This window comes from Perognathus longimembris, chromosome 11, assembly GCF_023159225.1.
Source record: "Perognathus longimembris pacificus isolate PPM17 chromosome 11, ASM2315922v1, whole genome shotgun sequence".
Taxonomy (NCBI): Eukaryota; Metazoa; Chordata; class Mammalia; order Rodentia; family Heteromyidae; genus Perognathus; species Perognathus longimembris.
The window spans coordinates 60,502,071-60,522,928 of record NC_063171.1 but is presented as its reverse complement, the minus strand read 5'-3'; the positions used below and the strand labels follow the sequence as shown (position 1 = coordinate 60,522,928).

The 20,858-nt window shown below is 59.6% G+C and overlaps 2 protein-coding genes across 2 annotated transcripts; one reads left to right on the top strand and one right to left on the bottom strand.

The window, feature by feature from the left end:
* The first annotated feature begins 678 nt into the window (after positions 1–678).
* On the top strand, positions 679–5,803 carry Gpr37l1 (G protein-coupled receptor 37 like 1). The gene is given in 4 exon segments (XM_048357247.1): positions 679–1,308; positions 4,991–5,126; positions 5,129–5,397; positions 5,399–5,803. Coding segments are annotated over 4 exon segments (1,440 nt in total).
* Positions 5,804–10,517: 4,714 nt separating this feature from the next.
* On the bottom strand, positions 10,518–20,369 carry Arl8a (ADP ribosylation factor like GTPase 8A). The gene is given in 8 exon segments (XM_048357249.1): positions 10,518–11,131; positions 11,491–11,561; positions 11,799–11,839; positions 11,841–11,867; positions 12,003–12,096; positions 14,221–14,294; positions 14,402–14,482; positions 20,078–20,369. Coding segments are annotated over 8 exon segments (561 nt in total). The 5' UTR covers positions 20,201–20,369; the 3' UTR covers positions 10,518–11,081.
* Between the last annotated feature and the right edge of the window lie 489 nt (positions 20,370–20,858).

Here is a 20,858-nt window from a genome sequence, read left to right as displayed (position 1 = left end):
ACTCAGGGCCTGAGCACTGTCCCTGGCTTCTTTTTACTCAAGGCTAGCACTCTGCCACTTGAGCCGCAGCGCCACTTCTGGCCGTTTTCTGTATATGTGGTGCTGGGGAATCGAACCCAGGGCTTCATGTATACGAGGCGAGTGCTCTACACTAGGCGATATTCCCAGCCCCTGTTTGGATTTTTGAGACAGGGGCTCACTCCATAGCTCTGCTAGCCTGGACCTCTTGATTCACTTCCTTCTGATCCCCCCCACCCTCCCACCCCCCCCTCCCTCCCCCACCCCCCCAACCCCTGCCGCAAGTGCTGGAATTACAGGCCTGCACCGCTGCCTCCGGCCCATGGCGCTCAGTTCTGAACACAGGAGCAGCCTTAGCAGCTCCTCGGGCCGCATGTCCTCCCTGACCCCGGCGCCTGGCACCGGTCCCTCTGACGGCGGCTGCCCCGTCTGGCCTGCCGTGGGCCTGGTGGCCGGCGGTGGCGGCCGAGCCGTTTGAGGGCAGCAGAGCTTCCTCGGTGTCCAGCAGAGGGCCCTGGGCAGCCCGTGGTCAGCAGGGTGGGAGGGAGGGCCGGCCATGCCAGACGCCTGACTGGAGGCGGACCCGGCCGCCGGCTGCCGCTCTCCATTCCGCCCGGCATTTGGGTCCCGGGTCTTCACCGGCTCGCTGCGTGCCCAGCCATGGGGTGGCGGTGGCCCCTGGCCGTCTCTCTGGCGGCGGTGCTGGCTGTGGGGCTGGGCAGGGCCTCTGGGGGTGCTCCCCTGCCCTCGGGTGGGCACAGCACCGGGGCCCAGGAGCCGCCGGGCCGGGCCAGGAGGGGCGCCCAGGCCGAGGGGCCGAAGGAGGTGCAGCAGTACGCTCCGGAGGAGTGGGCCGAGTACCCGCGGCCGATCCTCCCCGCCAGCCTGCGGCCCACCGGGCCTCCGGTGGCCACCAGCCCCGACCCACACAAGAACGGGGGCAGCCCCGGCGGTGGGCAGGAGCCACGGGGCAACCTGACGGGGACCCCGGGTCAGAGGCTGCGGATCCAAAACCCCCTGTACCCGGTGACGGAGAGCTCCTACGGCGCCTACGCCATCCTGCTGCTGGCCCTGGTGGTGTTCGCCGTGGGCATCGTGGGCAACCTGTCGGTCATGTGCGTGGTGTGGCACAGCTACTATCTGAAGAGCGCCTGGAACTCCATCCTGGCCAGCCTGGCCCTCTGGGATTTCCTCGTCCTCTTTTTCTGCCTGCCCATCGTCATCTTTAACGAGCTCACCCAGCAGAGGCTTCTGGGGGACATTTCCTGTCGAGCTGTGCCCTTCATGGAGGTAAGTGTGGACCTTCTAGAACACTCAGCCGGGAGGGCCTCGGCCCAGGGCAGGCGCTCAGTCTCCACCGGACTCTGGAAGGAGAGCTGAGTTACCAGAGCCGTGGTGCTCAGACTCGTGCTCCTTAGTCACTGCTGGGGGGGGTGGGGGGGGACACGAGGCAACCGTGATGTTGGGTTCTGGGAGCCCTGAGAACAGGTGTGCAGGGCCTGGGTGTCCAGGAGCCGGTAGGGAGCCGACGGCTCACCCCTCTGTCATCCCAGCTACTCAGGAGGCTGAGATCTGAGGAGGGAGGCGGGAAGCCAGCCAGGGCAGGAAAGTCTGTGAGACTCTGATTCCCAATGAACTAGCAAAAAGCCAGAAATGGAGTTGTAGCTGAAGTGGTAGAGTGCTAGCCTTGAGGGGAAAAGCTAAGGGAGAGCACCTGGGCCCCGAGTTCAAGCCCTGGTACACAACCCAAAGCAAAACAGGAATCACAGAACCCATAGGAACACCTGAGGCAAGTCTCTCTCCTTTCCTAGGTCCCCAGTTGCTCCACCCAGGAAATCCCACAGTCTTTTGCCGCGTCTCCTTTCTCTACCTTGTGTTTCCCGCCCCTCTTCTGCACCCTCAATCTTTGGCAGTGTCTAGAAGACACCCTCCCCCACCCCGCCGTTTCCTTCACACACCCCATACGCAGTGAGTGTAGATCCTCTTCCCATCCCATTGTTCATCTCCATCCATCAGGAGCCTCTTCAATCCTCTCCACGAGGCAAAACCTGCCTCTGAGACGCTCTGGTCTCCGCTTTGTCCCTCCCAGTCTGGGTGTCAGTGGGCAGATGGCTTCTCACTTCCCATTTCCTCATCCCCTCCCGTCCCCCGAGGGAGGCAGGTAGACCAGACGGACCTACCCGCCCTATTCTATGCTCTAAAGTACACCACCATGCCCTCCTTCTGGAAACTTCTACATTAGGCTCTGAGGCTCACAGGAGACGGTCGGCTTGATCGACTGCATCTGCGTGTGTACATTGATGTGTGACTCGGGAAGGCTGCTGTCTACACAGAGAGCACAGAACAAGCGATCCGCCTGGTAAAGCTCAGCCCCACAGCGGGAACGGCAAAGGCTCTACTGACAGAGGCTTCCCTCCCAAAGCTGCTGCTGGTTCTTTGTTTGTTTTGTTTTGTTTTCTGGTCCTGGGGCTCTGGTTGGTGCTCTGCCACTTGAGTCACAGCTCCACTTCTGGCTTTTTAATGGTTAATTGGACATAAGAATTTCAGGGCCTGAACTGGCTTCAAACCTCGTTTTTTGTTTTTTTTTTTTAAAGAAAAATTGGTTGTGGGGCTTGAACTCAGGGCCTGGGTGCTGCCCCTGAACTTTTTCGCTCAAGGCTAGCACTCTACCTCTCTGAACCACAGCTCCACTTCAGGTTTTCTGGTGGTTAATTGGAGATGAGAGTCTCACAGACCTTCCTACCTGGGCTGGTTTTGAACCTGGATCCTCAGATCTCAGCCTCCTGAATAGCTTAGGATTACAGGCATGAGCCACCAGCGCCTGGCCAAACCTTGTCTCCTGAGTAGCTGGGATTCTAGAACGAGCCACCTGCGCCTGTCTGCAAGCTGCTGTTGCATCGTGGCTGGTGCTGTGTCATCCGGACAGCATTCCCAGTGGAGAAGGAATCAGGCTCGGGCACTTGACCTGGTCCTATTCCTAGCTCCATTCCCAGTTTGCTCTGATGGTTTCAGGGTTGGACAGCCTGAGACTCGGTGTCGGAACAGCCCTTTCCAGTCCTCTGTAACCCAGGGAGGCCCTGGGTAGGGTCCTCCAACCTGAAAAGAGACACCCCCTCCCCAGCTTTAGATCTGGCGTGACAAAGCACTGAGCTCACGGCCCAGCTGAGCGGAGTGGTTACACACGGAGCTTTGGGATTGGTAATTTGGCTTTGAAACAGGGCTATGTCCATCAGGAATCGAGGACATTTTTAAGTGACTTGACCTGCCCTAAACCTCAGTTTCCTCATCTGTACACAGGACCATGGTACCTAAATAACTACCTAAATGAATTCTTTTGTGCTGGGAGGTTGAACTTAGGGCGAGGCACAGGCTCTAAGCCATACTCCCAGGCCCGGTTCTTGAAGAATTAAAAGGAGCAATATCCATAAGTACCTAGAATGAAGATAATCTACTAGATGATGGTTTATATTTGGAAATGGTGTAAGAGAAGAGAGGAGGGTAGACACAAACTCCTGTTTGTATGTGGCCAGTAGATCAGTGGACACCTGCTTCCCTGTGAACCCTGCCTGTCCAGCATGCAGGTTCTGATCCCACCCCGCCCCCACCCCCCGGCTGTGCCCAACTCCTCCAAAAGGAAAGAGAGGAGACCCCGGAGCTGACGGAGGCCGGCGGTGGGCTGGGAGCACAAAGCGCGCTGGCCTAGAACCTCTGCTGGGCTGGGGAGGTTCTCGGTGCTTCTGGGGGGAAGTATGAAATAAGCCTTGGGGTAGTTTGGAGATGGAGGGAGAGGAGGAAAGGGCATGGTGTTTTTGCCCAAGCCTGAAGGCCGCTCCCTTGCCAAGAGAAGGGGGTCCAAGTCTCACAAAGAACACTTGGTGGCACTTGCAAATAAGCCGGAGATTGTGTTCTGTCTCTGCCAGAGGAGGGACGCGCTTGGACGGGGGGGTGGGGTGGAGATGGGGCTCGCACCCCTCGATAGCTCCCAACGTCCTCCTCCTTTCAGGCCCTTGGACGCACTCGTTCTTTCCTGTGCCGGGCGCGTCCTCTTGGCTCCCGGGGCGATCTTCCTCTGTGTGGGAGTGTGTGGGGATGGTGGGCACGGGATGCCCCACGGGGGCTGCGCTGCCCCCCATGGGGCGGATAGACGAGGAGAGATGGCAGATGTTAGGTAGAAAAAAATTGGTAGACAGACAGACGGATAATAAGCGCGTGCTTCATCCCCAAGATCATCCCCTCACGGTTGCACCTGAGGAGGTTCAGGAAATAGAAGTTGCTTAAAAAACCCCAGACCTCCCTCCTCCTGCCTCTCTGCCCTGGGTTCTGCTGAGAGCCGGTTCTCCGGCCTGTCGGGAGCACGGGGGCTGCGGGAGGGAGGGAGGCAGGCCACACGTTCCCTCGTCCAGGAGACGGGGAGATGCGGGTGAGGTGTGAACCCCAGTTCACCCGCGGTGTGATCTCGAGCAAGCCCGCGTTAGCTGCCTGAGCTTCCATTTCTTTCTGGTCGTGAGATGATGGGGTGGAGAGTTGATTCGTTAGCTGGGTGCCTGGAATCCTAGCTACTCGGAAGGGTGAGGTCTGAAGATGGGGGTTCAAGGCCGGCCAGCCGGGGCAGGATAGTCCACGAGACTTTTAACTGCAATTGACTAGCTAAAAGCCAGAAATGGAACTGTGGCTCAAGTGGTAGAGCACCAGACTCGAGCAAAAAAAAAAAAAAACCTCTAAGGGATGGCGCCCAGTCCCTGAGCGCAAGCCCCAGTACTGGCCTGTACGTGCACACACACACACACACACACACACGCACACGCACGCACGCACCCAATAAGTAGAAAATGGGTGTGGCTGTTACCATGGCGACGACTCGATGCTTAGGATGCCGTTCGAGGTCTGATGCAGCCAGAGACCAGGGCTTCTCCCCTTCTCCCATCACCCCTCACCCCCCCGCTTCGTGTTCCTGCCCGCCCCGTGCCCGCAGGTCTCCTCCCTGGGAGTCACCACCTTCAGCCTCTGTGCCCTGGGGATCGACCGCTTCCACGTGGCCACCAGCACCCTGCCCAAGGTGAGGCCCATCGAGCGGTGCCAGTCCATCCTGGCCAAGCTGGCCGTCATCTGGGTGGCTCCATGACCCTGGCGGTGCCCGAGCTCCTGCTGTGGCAGCTGGCGCAGGAGCCAGCCCCCACCGCGGGCACCGTGGACTCGTGTGTCATGAAGCCCTCGGCCAGCCTGCCCGAGTCCCTCTACTCGCTGGTGATGACCTACCAGAACGCCCGCATGTGGTGGTACTTCGGCTGCTACTTCTGCCTGCCCATCCTCTTCACCGTCACCTGCCAGCTGGTGACGTGGCGGGTGCGGGGACCGCCGGGCAGGAAGCCCGCGTGCCGGGGCCGGCCAGCACGGGCAGTGCGAGAGCCAGCTCAACGGCACGGTGGTGGGGCTCACGGTGGTCTACGCCTTCTGCACCCTGCCGGAGAACGTGTGCAACATCGTGGTGGCCTACCTCTCCACCGAGCTCACCCGCCACACGCTGGACCTGCTGGGCCTCGTCAACCAGTTCTCCGCCTTCTTCAAGGGCGCCGTCACCCCCGTGCTGCTCCTGTGCGTGTGCCGGCCGCTGGGCCGGGCCTTCCTGGACTGCTGCTGCTGCTGCTGCTGCCAGGAGGGCAGCACCCCCGACGCCACGGCCGCCGACGGCCCGGACGGCAAGCTCAAGAGCGAGGTGTCCTCCTCCATCTACTTCCACAAGCCCAGGGAGTCGCCCCCGCTCCTGCCCCTGGGCACGCCTTGCTGAGGCCAGGCCCCAGCGGGGGTGGGGGGGGTGGGGAGGGAGCCGGGGGGGGGGGGGGAGGGGGGACAGGGGCGCGCACACACACACACACACAGGAACAGGGGTGGGAACGGCCCGAGCCCGTGTCTGCTGATTCTCCCCCTGAAGACCTCGCTTGGCCGCCCGCCCTGCTGTGTAGACGTGGACTCGGCTCTTTGGGTGAAGGTCGGGGCGGCCTAGTGGGTGGGTGAGGAGGCAGCGGGGCGCCATCAGTCAGCCGGGAGGAAGGGGTTCGCCTGCCCTCTCCTGGTATACAGCCCCACTCCCTTCTCTCACACGTGGAACACAGAGCAGCTCCCCCCCCCCCCCCCGCAGGCCCCCATCCTAGGGCTCCTTGGGACATCGACAACCCGACCAGGCCCCACCAGGCTAGTATTCTCTCGTCTGGATTAGCTCTCCCCATCCCTGGATGCCTCCTTTTTTTTTTTTTTTTTTTTCTGGAATGTTCCTCTCTCCTCCTTTCTCTGAGGCTCCCAAGCTGCCCTGGCCAGCTCCCCTTGTTAGGTGTTTTCCTCTAGAAGGCCCCTCTGGAAAACCAATAAACTAGGTAGAACTACCCCTGTGCCACGCTCACTTTCTTAGGCCGCTGTCTGGCAGGGCCCAGATGCCCTACCTGGGCTGGGCCCTGCCTTAGGGGCAGCCTTTGGTTCTGGCCTCTGGGCTGCTGGCCCCGCCCAAGACCCCAAGGGCATTCTAGCTTCTGGAGGACACAGAGGAGGGGGTGGGGCTGGGGAGCAAACCCTGCTCCTCCCCACTTCAACCCCCGCAGCTGCCGGGAGTTGAAGACTGCCATGGTATCCCTTGCGGAGCCCACACCTCCAGCCCACCCCCTCTCCACAAAGCCCCCATTGGAGGAACTCCAGCCGCCTTCCCTCCCCGGGCGAGCCAGGGCTTCCTGGCCTCTCTTAGCTGACAGCAGCTCTTGTCCCATTTCTTAGAAGGGACTGTTTGGCCCATCCACCGCCCCGTCCCGCCCACCCCCATCCCCAGCTCCCCCTGCCGGCCATCGCCCTCCAACTCGCGTCCCCAGCCTCCATCCTCCATCCTTGGACCCCCCCCCCCGTAGCCCTGCTGGCCCCCACAAAGCTGGCAGGACATCAACCAGAAGTGACCGTTCCGCCTCGGCCACCAGTGTTCCGTCTCAAGGCCCAGCTAGAACCATCTAGAACAACCACCAGCATGGGGCCCCAAGGATTCAGTGTGGCAGGGGCTCCATTCTCTTCTGTTCCAGCCAGCCACCCACACCCCTCGGCCTCAGCCTGCACCCCCCACCCCCACCCCTACCGACCAAGGATCTTAACAGCCTTGTTCTCTCTCCCTGGCACCCACTCCCGGGGCCAGTGACGCCGCCAAGAGAGAGGGAGGACGTTGCTAGGTGACGGTAGTGCCATGCGCGCACCCTTTGTGCTGGGGAATGGCACCCACCATTTCTCGGCAGACCTGTTGCCACAGTGACCAAAGCCCCCAGCTTCGTTGGAACTTCGGATGGGAGGGAGGGGAGGCCAAAGGCAGGCTTGCTCTCTCCCCCCACCAACCCCCAGCCCTCCAGTCCTTCTGCACCAATGACAGAAGGGGGCCGGATGGACTGAGGGGAAGTCGGGGACAGAGGGCAGAGGAAGGAAGGCTCAAGGGCGGAGGGGCCCCTCAGCATCTGTTTGAGGGCCTCTTCCACCAAGGGCACCCTCTGCGCCTCCCTCCTGCTGCTTGGCCAGCCTGGAGCTAAAGGGGGAGCTGGTGGCTCCGTGCCCCCCCACCCCCCGCCCCAACCCTGGGCCTGCCAACGTGAAGGGCTTGCAGAATCGCTCAGCAGGCCAGTGGCCTTGGGAAAGAGCCACCATCCATGCGGGCCGGCCAGCAGGGACACAATGCGGTGTTTGTTATTTTGGGGTCCCAGGCTTGCATGGGTGAGGGTGGGGGAAGGCTGGGGGGGGGATGTGGATGTTTAGAGGAAGCCTGACTGCAGGGGACCGGCCTTCAGAGCCCTGTCAAGGGAGGGGGCAGATGGGGAGGGGTCCTCTGAGCCAGGGAAAACCTCCTCACTCCCGAGCCCCATCCTTTATCCTGGGAGCACACCTTCACCTCAGCCTCCCCACCAGTGAGTGAGGTGGAAGCAAGCCCTCCCACGGAGGACAAGTCATTACACGAGACAGGATGACCTGAGCAGCTGGCATGGTGGCCATCCCCGTTCCTTTGGGAACTCAAATCCCTAGTACTATGGATCAGGCATGGCTAGGGTATCCTTACCGTTTCAACATCAAAAGGCCCCAAAGTCGGGCATCAGTGCCTCACGTTACAGAACCCCAGCCACCGAGGAGGCTGAGATCCAAGGATCACGGTTCGAAGCTATCCCGGACAGGAAATGGGGCTTGAATTCAGGGCCTGGGTGCTGCTGTCCCTGAGCTCTTCAGCTCGAGGCTCTACCACTTTGAGCCCCAGTGCCACTTCTGGCTTTCTGGTGGTAAACTGGAGATAAGAGTCTCATGGAGGGGCTGGGGATATAGCCTAGTGGCAAGAGTGCCTGCCTCGGATACACGAGGCCCTAGGTTCGATTCCCCAGCACCACATATACAGAAAATGGCCAGAAGCGGCGCTGTGGCTCAAGTGGCAGAGTGCTAGCCTTGAGCGGGAAGAAGCCAGGGACAGTGCTCAGGCCCTGAGTCCAAGGCCCAGGACTGGCCAAAAAAAAAAAAAAAGAGTCTCATGGACTTCCCTGCCTGGGATGGCTTCAAACATTGATCCTCAGACCTCAGCCTCAGAAGTAGCCAGGATTACAGGTGTGAGGCACAGGTGCCCGGCCGTAGGACTCTTATCGCCAGTTAAACACTAAAAAACAAGTTGGAAGTGGAGCTGTGGCTCAAGTGGTAGAGTGCTAGCCTTGAACACACACACACACACACACACACACACACACACACACACACACACACACACACACACACACGGCCCCAGGGCTGGGAAGGTGGCTCAGTAGTAGGGTGTTCGCCTAACATGCGTGAGAAGCCCTGGGTTCCATTCCTCTGAACCACATACACAGAAAAGGCTGGAAGTGGTGCTGTGGCTCAAGTGGTAGAGTGCTAGCCTTGAGCAAAAAGAAGTTCAGGGTCAGCACCTAAGGCCCTGAGTTCATGTGCCAGGACTAGCAAAAAAAAAGAAAAGAAAAAGGCCTCAAACATGATGATTTACATATGCTAACCTGCTCCTTATTCACTTGGGTGTGGCCTGTGCAGGCAGGCCCAGAGCCTGTGTCGCTGTGTTGGGGCCGTGCTGGGTGCTAGCTGGCAATCAGAGCGGAGTCTCTGATCTCAAGCCTGGCCCTCACCGGAGGCCCCAGGGCTGGCAAGGCTTCTCCGCTCTGCAAAGCCCCAGATGGACAAGAATGGTTCTGGCCTTGGCATGGGGCCAGGGTCCAAGTAGCCACATGGGGCAGCTGGCAGGGAGGGGCAGGAGACGGGGCCTGGGCCATCTTCATCCTCCTTCAGTAGGTGAAGGGATTGAGGAGACTGTTGTGGAATCACAGCCATCTTTTTTTTTTTGGGGGGGTGGGGAGGTTTCTAGGGATCCAACCCAGGTAACCAAGCCCCACCCCAGCCCTTCCCTCAAGCAGCGAGGCAGAACTGCCTCTCCTGGGCGTGTCTCCAGGGAGGAGGCCGCCAATCCGATGGAGGCTCAGGACCAGGGTGTCCCAGGGCCTCCCTCATAGAACCAAGGGCAAGGGAGGCCCTGTCTCCCTTCAGTGGCAGAGGAAAGAAGGGATGGGGGGGGGCAGGTGGGGAGTTCTGTGGGTCCTGCTCTGTTTTCCAGGGAGAAGGGGAGGCGGGGATTGCTGTAAATGTGGGTCAAGATGGCCTCAGGTTGGAGCGAGCCTGGCAGCTGACTGTCAGGTGGGGGTCCAGCTAGGGGTGGGACGGGAGCTCTGATCAGCAGTGAGACCTGCTCAGCAGCATCGCCAGCAGCTGCCGGCGGGAGCCTGAGCCCCGCACGGAGACCAGCGGGGCACCGAGAGGCCGCGCGGAACCCGCACGCCCGTGGGACGCGGCTTCGCTCCGGAGGGGCCGCTGCGGTCCCGTGGGGGGGGGTCCCCCCCTCCCCTGTCCCCGGTCGGTGGGCTCCCCGTGTCCCGGCGTCCCCGTGAGCCCGGCCGGTTCAGAATCCGGGAAATGACTGGTGCCCTACACACCCCCAAACACAAAATTGGTCATTTATTGTTGTTGTTATTAGGAGGAGAAAAAAAAAATGTACAGTTACAAGAATCATTTTCCAAACCGAGGTTAAATATGAGCCGAAAAGTGTAAAAAAAGGAAGAGGAACGTCACTTTACAAATCATTAAATTAAACAAATGAACAACAAACGACGGAACGAAAACCCAAAGAACCAACCCAACCCCCCCCCCCATGCTGAGTTCTCTCCTCGTGGAGCTGTAAAATAAGAACGGAAAATGAGGGGGGGCTGTGGAGGTGGGGGGGGCCCTGGGCAGAGGCAGGGGCTGGGGGGGGCCGGGGGCAGGGGGGGCAGCGTGGACTCCGGCTTCCTGCCCCCCAAGGCCTGGCCCCTCTGTGGCATCTGGTGGTCCAGCTGCGACTGGGGGGCAGAGAGAGAGGGGCACGGGGGGTGGGGGGGGTCTCCTGCCAGCCCGCGGTGTCCCGGCCTTGCCCGGACAGACGGAGAGGCTCAGGACACGGCCCACCCTCCCACGCCGCCCACCCTCCCCCATCTCCCCTCGCTCCCGGCTGACCCTTCGCTCTTCCCTTCTCCCGTGACTGTCCCCTCCCAGATCCCGCAGCTCAGGCCCCTGCAGCATCAAATGGGTGATTTTAGTCTTTGCTTAAATTAAAAAATTAAAATATATATACATATATATACTGTACACACAGGACAATAACAGTGTTGAGAGGGAGGCGGGAGGGGGGCAGGAGGGGGGGAAAGCGGGGGGGGGGGGGGCGGGGGCTGTGGGCTACGGCTGTTGAGAGGGGACAGAGGTAGGGCCAGGTGAAGGGACAAGGAGAGGGGCGGGGGGACAAGTTAGGGCACCAGATGGAGGGGGGAAGGGGGGGGCGATTTATTTTACAATAAAAACAGGAGTTCAAACCTCAGCAGAATGGGACTCTGGGAGCCCCAGGAACCTCCCCACCCTGGGCGAGGAGGGGCGGGCGTGGGGGTAGGGTGGGCGGCGGAGTAGGCGGGGAGCTCGGCTTCAGGTTCAGGGGACCGCGTCCCTGGTCCCCCGAGGGAAGGACCGCGGTCTCAGCTTCTCCGTGACTTCGAGTGCTGGATAAGCCACTGTAGGGTGATGTCTGGGTGGGGACGAGGGAGCGAGGGTTAGGAGGTCTCTCCGCGCAGGGCACGCGGGCACCGGGAAGCCCGGGTCGCTCGAGACTTCAGCAAGCACCGAGTCTAAGAGCACCCAAATCCCAGAGCTGTGGACCCCCAAGCAGCCTTGCCAAACGGGTGGTGGAGGACCCGGGCACCGTGGCAGGGCAGGGCCAGGGCCACGCTCAGGAACGGACGCCCTGGCTGCCAGCTGCACAGGAGGGCGGGCCATAGAGCTCTGGGCTATGGGCAAGCGGCCAGCGGAAGCTTCAAGAGCCCCAGGCCAAGACATCCCCCCCCCCCACCCCCCATGCGGTGCCAACAACTCTCCAGACTCACGCACCGATGTTATCCTTCTCTTTGCAGGAGATGGAGTAGCAGCAGATCTCTCGGTCCTGGATGGCAGACAGATTCCTGGGGGGGCGGGGGGGGGGGGGAGGGGGAAGAGATCAAAGCTGGGGCTGTCAAGGAGCCTGGGCCAGGGGGTGGGCAGGGTCTTTTTCTGTCTCTAGGGGCTCCAATGAGGAGGGTGAGGTGCCTGGAAAGTGGTTCTCTGCTGCCACCGTGTGGCCGACACTAAGAACTGCAAGGAGCCCAGCCCCGGAGTTTAATGAGCGGAGCCAAAGTACAAAGGAAAATCACCAAACTCACATTTTCTCGATGAGCTCCTTCTCGTCCAGCGCTCCCGGGAGATTCCCGCTTGTTCCCCAGGACTAAGACCTGCGGAGAGGGGATGGAGGATGGTTAGATCAAGGGTCCCCCAGCAAGGCGGCTTCTGCCCAGGCAAGTCCCCAGTGACTTCCAGCCAGCTCCCCCCCATCTCCACCCCCCCTTGCCCCCCTCCCCCCCACTGACCGGGATCCCCTGCAGCTGCGGCTTGTCCAGCAGATTGTGGAGCTCATTTTTGGAGGCCTCGATCTTCTCCTGGTCAGCAGCATCCACCATGTACCTGAGGAAGGCAAGCAGGGTCAGCATGTGGACCCCCCCCCCAACCAGGGCAAGAAGAGGGGCTGCTTCTGGGGCACAACACCTCTGATGACAACCTGGTCACCCCTGTAGCCAAGGGCACACCCCAGGGCAGCTCAGCGAGTGCTTTCTGAATCCATGGCGTACACGGGCGCGGGCAGTCCTGGGGCTGCCCTTGTCCTGTCCTCTGGGGCAAATGGAGCCTCCAGGTCCAGCCCAATGCACCTCCTTGTGCTTTCAGGTTACATCTGATTAGAGCAGCAAAGCAAGGGAACCGCCAATGGTTTTCTTGCAACAAGATGCATTATTTCTTTTATATGTTTTAAAGCCATCTATTGTTTATTCTATCAAGAAAACTAAACAATCTATTGTTCAGGCATGCATTGTCTTCTCTCTCTCTCTCTCTCTCTTTTTTGTGTGTGTGTGGAGCCGGAATCTAGAGCCCCACTCACTCGTTCTAGGCAGGAGAGCTCTACCACTGAATTCCCAGCACCCATAAAAAAAAACACGTCATTTTTTGCCCAGTCAGCTGTGGGGCTTCAACTTGGGACCTTGGCGCTGTCCTGGAGTTCTTTTGCTCAAGGCTAGTGTTCTACCACTTTGAGCCCCTGTGGCTTTCTGGTGGTAAACGAGATAGGAGTCTCATGGACTTTGCTGCCGGGCTGGCTTTGAACCATGATCCTCAGATCTCAGCCTCCTGAGTAGCGAGGATGACAGGCGTGAGCCCGCCAGCACCTGGCTCCTAATTTTTTCTTCCTTTTGGTGGTACTAGTGCTTGAACTCAGGGCCTCGCCCTTTCTAGGCAGGTTCTTGGTCACTGAAGCCATGCCTCCAGTGCTTTTTATCATTTTTTTTTAGAGTGTCTTGAGGTTTTACGTGGGCTACTTATTCCTTGTTTGTGGCTGGATTACAGATGCAACCACCACTCCCAGCTTCTTGGTTGAGATGAGAGTCTGTTTTTTTTGCCTGGGCTAGGCTCAAACTGTGATCCCTCCCCAATCTCCTCCTTCCGAGAGGCTGGAACTATAGGTGTGTACCACATTTGACTGATGAAAACCTTTTTTTTTTGGTGGTAATAGGGTTTGAATTCAAGGTACTCCTTACTTGAGACACACTTTCAGCCCTTTTCTCTCTGGTTAGTTTTGAGATAGTCTCACCTTTTCCCTGGGCCAGCCTCAACAGCGATCCTCTTATTATGCTTCCTACTGTAGCTGAGATGACAGGCACATGTCACTATGCCCGCCGCCTTTCTCTGCTGAGATGGAATCTCTCAAGTGTTTTGGGGTGTTTTTTTTTTGGCCAGTCCTGGGCCTTGGACTCAGGGCCTGAGCACTGTCCCTGGCTTCTTTTTGCTCAAGGCTAGCACACTGCCACTTGAGCCACAGCACCACTTTTGGCTTTTTCTGTTCATGTGGTGCTGAGGAATCGAACCCAGGGCTTCATGTATAGGAGGCAAGCGCTCTTGCCACTAGGCCATATCCCCAGCCCCTCTCAAGTTGTGTTGCCCAGAATACTATCCTCCTGATGCCCATCTTCTGAGTAGCTAGGGTTTCTGGCATGTTGTGAGCCACTTATGGCCCGCTAAGGTTGTTTTTTTTAGTAAGTCATGGGGCTTGAACTTAGGGCCTGGGTGCTGTCCCTGAGCTTTGTCATCAAGGCCAGTACTCTACCACTTTGAGTCACAGCGCCACTTCTGGTTTTCTGGTGGTTGACTGGGAGATATGAGTCTTACAGACGGAAACTGTCCAGGCTGGCTTTGAACCGCGACCCTCCGATCTCAGCCTCCTGAGAAGGTAGGACTCACAGGTGTGAGCCACTTATTTGTGACCGTCGTTTAAACCACACAAGATCTAAGACAGGGAGGGCTGGGCTGGGTGACAAGGAGACATGAGGAAGCGCACGGCGCAGTCCGGGGGTGTTGAGGCCCCGCGCTTAGGTGGGGGGCAGCGGGGCCCCTTTTGACCAGGCCGCAGCAGAAGGCAGGTGGATGTCTAACGTGACCCTGCACATCCTGGGTGTCCGGTCTGAGGTGCTGGCTGGGGAAGCCAGGAAGGAGGCGGGTGATTCTGGGGAGTGGGGTATTGGGGTGCCCCCCCCCCGTACTTACACAATAGCACTCACTCCTCGGCAGTAGCGCTCCCACATGCTGCGGAACCGGGGCTGTCCCCCAATGTCCCAGAGCTGAACAAGAAGAGGGAGACAGGGCCTCAGGACAGGCAGGCACCCCAGGCCCATCTCGGGTCTCCCCTCCCGCTCCCCCTCCGCCCTCCCCCCTCCTTCCCCCTCACCTTGATGGTCACGTTCCCTTTGGTGATCTTGCGCATGTTGAAACCCACGGTGGGGATCATGTCCTCGTTGAACTGTCCTGACTGGAAAGAAGAAGCAGAACTGGAAAATGCGCAGACACTGGCATCACCCACGGGCCTTTCCTGACAGAGGGAGAGGCCACAGGGAAAATGCGGAGGTCAGGCTTCCCTCACCCCCCCTCCCCGACTTCCCAGGGTGGGTATGAGCGCGTGCACACCCCTGTGTCCGGAGCCATCTTGAACACCCCCCCTCCCCCCCCACTTTCAGGCAGGGTGCTGTTGGCTGCGTCTGGCTTCTCCTATGAGGAGGCTCATCCTCCGGCAATGCCACGGTCTCTCAACCTTAACTGGGAGAAAGTCCTTCCTAAAGTCTAACCTACAGTCCTGTTAACGAAACGCTCTTGACTGTATCTAGCCTTCGGTGGAGGAGAATATATATATTATCTTCCAGGAAAAGGACCTCAAGAAGATCACGGTCTGACACTCAAGAGGTGTGGTAAGAAAGCAGATGTCATTTCCAAATCAGTGGTAAATATTAAAGTCAACATTTGGGGGTGGGGGGTGAGCAATCGGGTGGTAGCTCGGTGTAGAGGGCTCGCCTAGAGGTGCTGTAATCCACAGTGTGTGTGTTTGCACTGAGGCTTGAACTCAAGGCCTGGGTGCTGTCTGTTGAGCTTGCTCCACTTTCGGGTTTTTGATGGCTGATTGGAGATTCCTGCCTGGCCTGGCTTCAAACCCTGATCTTCTGATCCTTCTGGGTAGCTAGGATCACACGTGTGAGCCCCACTACACAGAAGGCTTCTCCAGCTGCTAATAAATACGTGCTGAAGAGTTGGGAGTGAACCCCAACTCCATCTCCTGTAACCTGTGTTTAAAATCGAGCCATTTTCACGTGGCGCAGCTTCGGGTAGGGCCAGACCCGACTCCTTCCCCGAGTATCACTTGTTCATGCCCCGGGCAGCCCCGCTCCTGTACTGCGCCCTTTCCTCTCCTACCAAGTGGAGGAACAAGGACACCACAAGGACACCAGGGCCTCTGACCCTGGGCGCGGTGCAGCAGAAGGGTTCTTGGAAGTCTGCGGGCTGGAACACCAGCTCCCCAAGGCCAGGCGGCGTAGTGACTGAGACGGCACAACTGATGGCTAGTGATGAGGTGGAGCGTGGGGTCCTAGCCCGGGGGCCCAGAGGTGGGGTTCAGAGACCCCAAGTGTCCTGAGGTTACACGTGACCTGTGTGTGCCAAGGCTGAGTCAGTAAGAGCGTCCCTTGCTATCATGGAGGTTGGTCCCGGACCCCCTACAGGTACCAAAATCTGTGGATGCTCAAATCCCTTTATAAAATGGCATACTGTTTACCAATAATTCATATATATATATATATATACATATATATATGTCTTCCTCGTAGATTTTACTTGAGATATGCCCCCAGACTTGCTTATTTATTTAGTGTGCCCGTATTGAGGCTTGAATTCAGAGCCTGGGTGCTGTCCCTGAGCTAGTTTTCTACTCAAGGCTTGGGTTCTACTACTTGAACCACACCTTTGCTTGTGGCTTTTGGGTAATTAACTGGAGATCGGAGTCTCACAGACTTTCCTGCCTGGGCTGGCTTTGACCCTTGACCCTCAAGTCTCAGCCTCCTGACTAGCTGGGATTATAGACACGAGCCACTGGTGCCCAAACAGAGTCCCCTACGGAATCCAGGCCGGCCTGAGGCTGATGCCAAGCCGCGCAGACGCACCACCCACTGCCTTCGAAGCAGCTGTTGACTACTTACGAGGCCAAACACAACTCAAATACTACGTAAACACTCATTTCACAGAGTTGTTCAGGAAATAATGACAAACCCCCCCCCCCCCAAATTCAGCATAGGGAAAAACACTTTTTCTCATGTAAACTCTCATTATTTTGTCCAGGCTGGCCTAGGACTCCTGGACTCAAGCGATCTTCTTTTTTTGTTGTTGTTGTTTGTTTGTTGTTGTTATTACTTTGTGCTGGTCCTGAGGCTTGAACTCAGGGGCATGGGCGCTGTTCCTTGAGATTCTTTCTCCTCAAGGTTAGTGCTCTACCACTTGAGCACAGCATCACTTCCAGCTTTTTCTAAGTAGTTTATTGGAGATAAATAAAAGTCTCAGGGACTTTCCTGCCTGGGCTGGCTTTGAACCACAATCCTCAGATTTCGGCCTCCTGACGGGGATCAGCCTCCCCTCCCCTCCCCTCTCTCCCATTCCTATTATTATTATTATTACTGCTGCTTCTGAGGCCCGAGCCTCAGGGCCTGCGCGTGCTCCTAACCTCAGCTCCACGTGTGGCTTTTTGGTAGTTTATTGGAGATAGGAGTCTCACTGACTTTCCTGCCTGGTTTCGAACTGCGATCTCCACATCTTGGCCACTGGGCCTCTATCATGAGACTGTCGGCTCCAATAAACTAAAAAAGCCAGAAGTGGAGCTGTGGTTCAAAGTGGTAGAGAGCTAGCCTTGAGCGAAAAGCTCAAGGACAGCGCCCAGGCCTTGAGCTCAAGCCCCATGATGGACCCTCCTCCCCCAAATTCAACAGGTTCCATTGTTCCATTTTTATACATTCAAGCAATCGTCTTGCCTCAGCTTTCTGGTTTTTGGAAATGAAGGGCTGAGTGAACGAGGGTCCCCAACCTTTCTCAGGCACCCTTGAAGAAGGAGGGGGTGCTCTCAAGGAGAGCTGCTTCTCCTGGGCTTACTGGGGGAGCCTCGTGGGGCATCGCCACCCAGCAGGCCCCGGGGCTGCCAGCATGGGGCCCCCAGCTCTTGTTGGGCATTCATCGCAGGGGAGCTTGGACAAGGCTCTGTCTCCTCTGGGCCCCAGTGTCTCCTGCTCAAAGTGGGGCTGAAGGTCTTGTTCTCCTAGGAATCCTATCGAGGCTCACCAAGTGCTAGGCTATGGCGTGGCTCCAGCAGGGGGCGCCCTCACCACCCATGGGCAGCCAGAGCTTCAGGTTCCCTGCAGGGGACCTTGGTGAGGGTGGGCAGCTGGGGGTAGGGGGCGGGCCCTCAGCCCCAAGACTTCCTGTTCCCCTGCGGGTGGAGCTAAAGCAGAATCAGGTGATCACTGAGGTTCCCCAGAATGCCTTCCTGCCCCACAGACTTCAACTGAGGGGGAAGCAACCTTAAGTGGTCCAGTCCCACCCCGGGCTGTCACTTCAACCCCTCTGACCAGTCCCTCAAGCCATCTTCCTATAGGGCTCATTCTTTGTTCCTTATCCTGTTGGGTACCCCATCACAACTTATTCAATACAAGTCTTTTATACTTTAATATTTATATATTTGGTGTGTGTGTGTGTGTGTGTGTGTGTGTATACTCTGGGGCTTGAACTCTGGGCTTAATCCTCTTAGCTTATTCACTCTGGGCTACTACTCTATGATTTGAGCCGCACCTCCTCTTCTGGCTTTTTGCTGGTTAACAAGCCTTTGGGGGGGTGGGCAAGGCAGGAATAGGCAAGTTTGAGGTCAGCCTCAGCTACACAGGGAGACCCTGTCTCAAAAAGAGGACAGAAGGAAGAGAGGAAATGAGGAAGGGAGTAGGGTCTGACTTAGGCAAAAACATCTCCCAAGGATAGAAGCCTGGTTCAAGTGGTAAAATGCCGGCCTAGCAAGTTCAAGCCCCTAAGTTCAAATCCCAGTGCCATAAAACAAAACCTCCCAACTTCTCTAGCATCACAACCCTCTCAGAACTGCAGAGCTCAGTGTTAGTTTCTCAGGAGCACCGTGAAGTCTTTACATAATTTCTTTGCAGTGCACAGGAACCCACTGGGCAGCTGCACTCACTAAACCGATTCCTATTTACACCCAGACCCCATGGAGTGAGCAGAAAAATCCAAGGGAGGGAACCTGAGCTAACAGACAACTGGAGTGAACAGGCCAAGAGAATTCAGAAAGGCATTGGTGGTCATGGGAACAGAGCCCCGGAGAGGGGGGTCGGTCCTGATTCTTTCTTTCTTTCTGGAAGACTGTACCGTGATTGTATACCAGGTGGCAGAAATGCCTATGAAGTAGCCTGGGTGGAGTGGAGAGAACGGAGTTACTTACCCAGAGACTACAATTCCAAGATGCAGCGCACAAAGGGCTGGTTTTACTTGACAAGCCTCTGTACCAGAAGGGTAATTTGGCTTGCTCTTTTAACGTTTATTATTTAATCCATTGTTTTTTAAAAAAATATTGTTTAATAAACTTTTTTTGAGGCCAGGCTCTCGTTATGTAGCTCATGCTGGCCTCCCATTCACGACCCCTCCGGTCTCAGCCTCCTTTGTGCGAGGATTACAGGTGTGAACCACCATGACCAAGCAGCTTGGCCCACTCTCGTGGGCTGTTCTGGTTGAAGTAATTTACCTGATACCAAGAGTCTTGATATATAACCCAAGTTGGCCTTGAACTGGGGTTTCTCTTGGGTGCCACCACCACAACCCTGTTTTCACAGAAACTCTGGACCCTGGCAAGGGAATTGGGGCTTCCCGCCTTTCAGTCCTTGACCCTTCATGGCCTCCCACTGTCCAAAACTCCAGACCTCCTAGAATTCAGACCCTCCGGGTACACTACCCCACCTCTGCCCAAGATGGAGCGCTTCGTGGGGGGGACGGGGGTGGGGTGGGGGGACAGGCACCAACATCTGGGCCGGCGGGAAGCACTGGTCTCCGGTTCGGGGCCAGGTGAGGCTCAGGTGTGCTCCTTTCTGTTCTAGGCGTCCAGGCGTCACCTGGGTGCCAGGCCTGGCCGGGGGTGGGGGTGGGGGCCGAGCCCCGAGCCCGGAGCCCGGAGCCCAGGGGCACCGATCGGCCCATCAGGGTCATCCTGCCGGGCCCGGGCCTGGGCCGCGCCGCAGACGCCGCGGCGGAGGGCGGAGGTTCCCCCGGGAGACCGGGCGAGGCGGCGGCCGGTGCCGGGTCACGTGGCCGCGGAGGCCCCGGGCTCGCCGCCCCGCCGTGCGCCCCGCGGGGACTCGGGGACGCGGGGCCGGCCCGACGCGCCTCCGCTCCCCGAGGGTGGGACCCCGGCGGCAGCGCCCATCAACCTCGGCGGCGCCCCCGCCCCCCCCCACCCCCCGCGGGGCCCCGAGTCCTCCCGGCCCCGCGCTCCGCCGTGCGGGCCGCGGCCATGACAGCGGCTCCGGCCCGGAGCTCGCCCCCGCCCCGCGTTCACCCCTTCCCCGCCGCCGCCGGCTCCCCATCCCCTTCCCCTCCCCCTCCCCCCGGGCCCGGTGGGCGGCGCCCCCGGTTCAGCCCCTCGGGCGGGCGGGACCTCCCGCAACTTCCTCTCCCCGCCGCAGGTGCGAGGCCCCGGGGCAGCGGCGGAGCCCCCGGGGCCCGCGGGGAGCGACGGAGCCTCGGGCGGGGCGGGGCCGGGCCGGGCCGCCGGTCCCGTGACAGCGCGGGGCGGGAAGGCCCGGCGCTTTCGCCCCGTCATGGCCCCGGCCCGGAGCCCCGGGGTCAGTCCCGCCCGGGCACGGGTCCCCCCCACCCCCCCAGGTCGGCCCGGAGCCCCGCACGGGGCCCAGCCCTGCCCGCCCGGGGCCGGGCCCGGCGAGGGCGGCCGCCCCCTGGTCCCCCCCTCCCCGGCCGCCGTACCCGGCCGGCCCCGGGCGCCCGCAGCCGGCTCCTCGGTGGCCCGGCCCGCGGCCCCGGCCGTCCGTACCGCGATCACGTTGACGAAGGTGGTCTTGCCGGAGTACTGCAGCCCGACCAGCGTGAGCTCCATCTCCTCCTTCCAGAACAGGGCCTTGAACCAGTCCAGCAGCTTGTTGAACAAAGCGATCATGGTCGCAGCAGCCGCCGCCCCGGCCCCCGGTGCCGGGTCCCCGCCGCCCCTCGCTGCCCTCGCGCTGCGGCCCCAGCGGCCCCTCCCGGGTGCGGCCGGGTCCCCGCGGCTCGGTGCGGGCGGAGGCTGGAGCGCGGCGGCCGACGACGCCCGCGGGCCCGGGATCCGCTCGCCGATGGGTGTGGCCAGAGCGCCCTCCTCCTCCTCCCCCCTCCTCCTCCCTCCTCCCTCCCTCCTCCTCCCTCCCTCCTCCTCCCTCCCCCCCTCCTCCCTCCCTCCTCCCTCCCTCCTCCTCCCCCCTCCCTCTCCTCCCTCCTCCCCCCTCCCTCTCCTCCCTCCTCCCCCCTCCCTCTCCTCCCTCCTCTCCCTCCTCCCGCAGGGCCCCCGTCCTGCAGCTGCGCCCGCGCGGCCTGTGCGCGGACGGACGGGGACCGGGAGGCTCCGGCCGGCACCCGGGGCTGGCGGCGCGGGGGGGAGAAGGCTCTAATTTTATTTCCTCCCCGGCCCGGGTGTACCGCGCCCGCCCGATCGCCGCTGAGGATTTATCCCGGCTTGGGGTGAGGGGCGCGGAGGTGGGGCATTTCCAGGTTGGGAAGGGCGCCCACCCCTGGAGGGGCTGTGTCCCCCCTCCCCCCGTCTCTCAGTGCCCCTGGGTCCG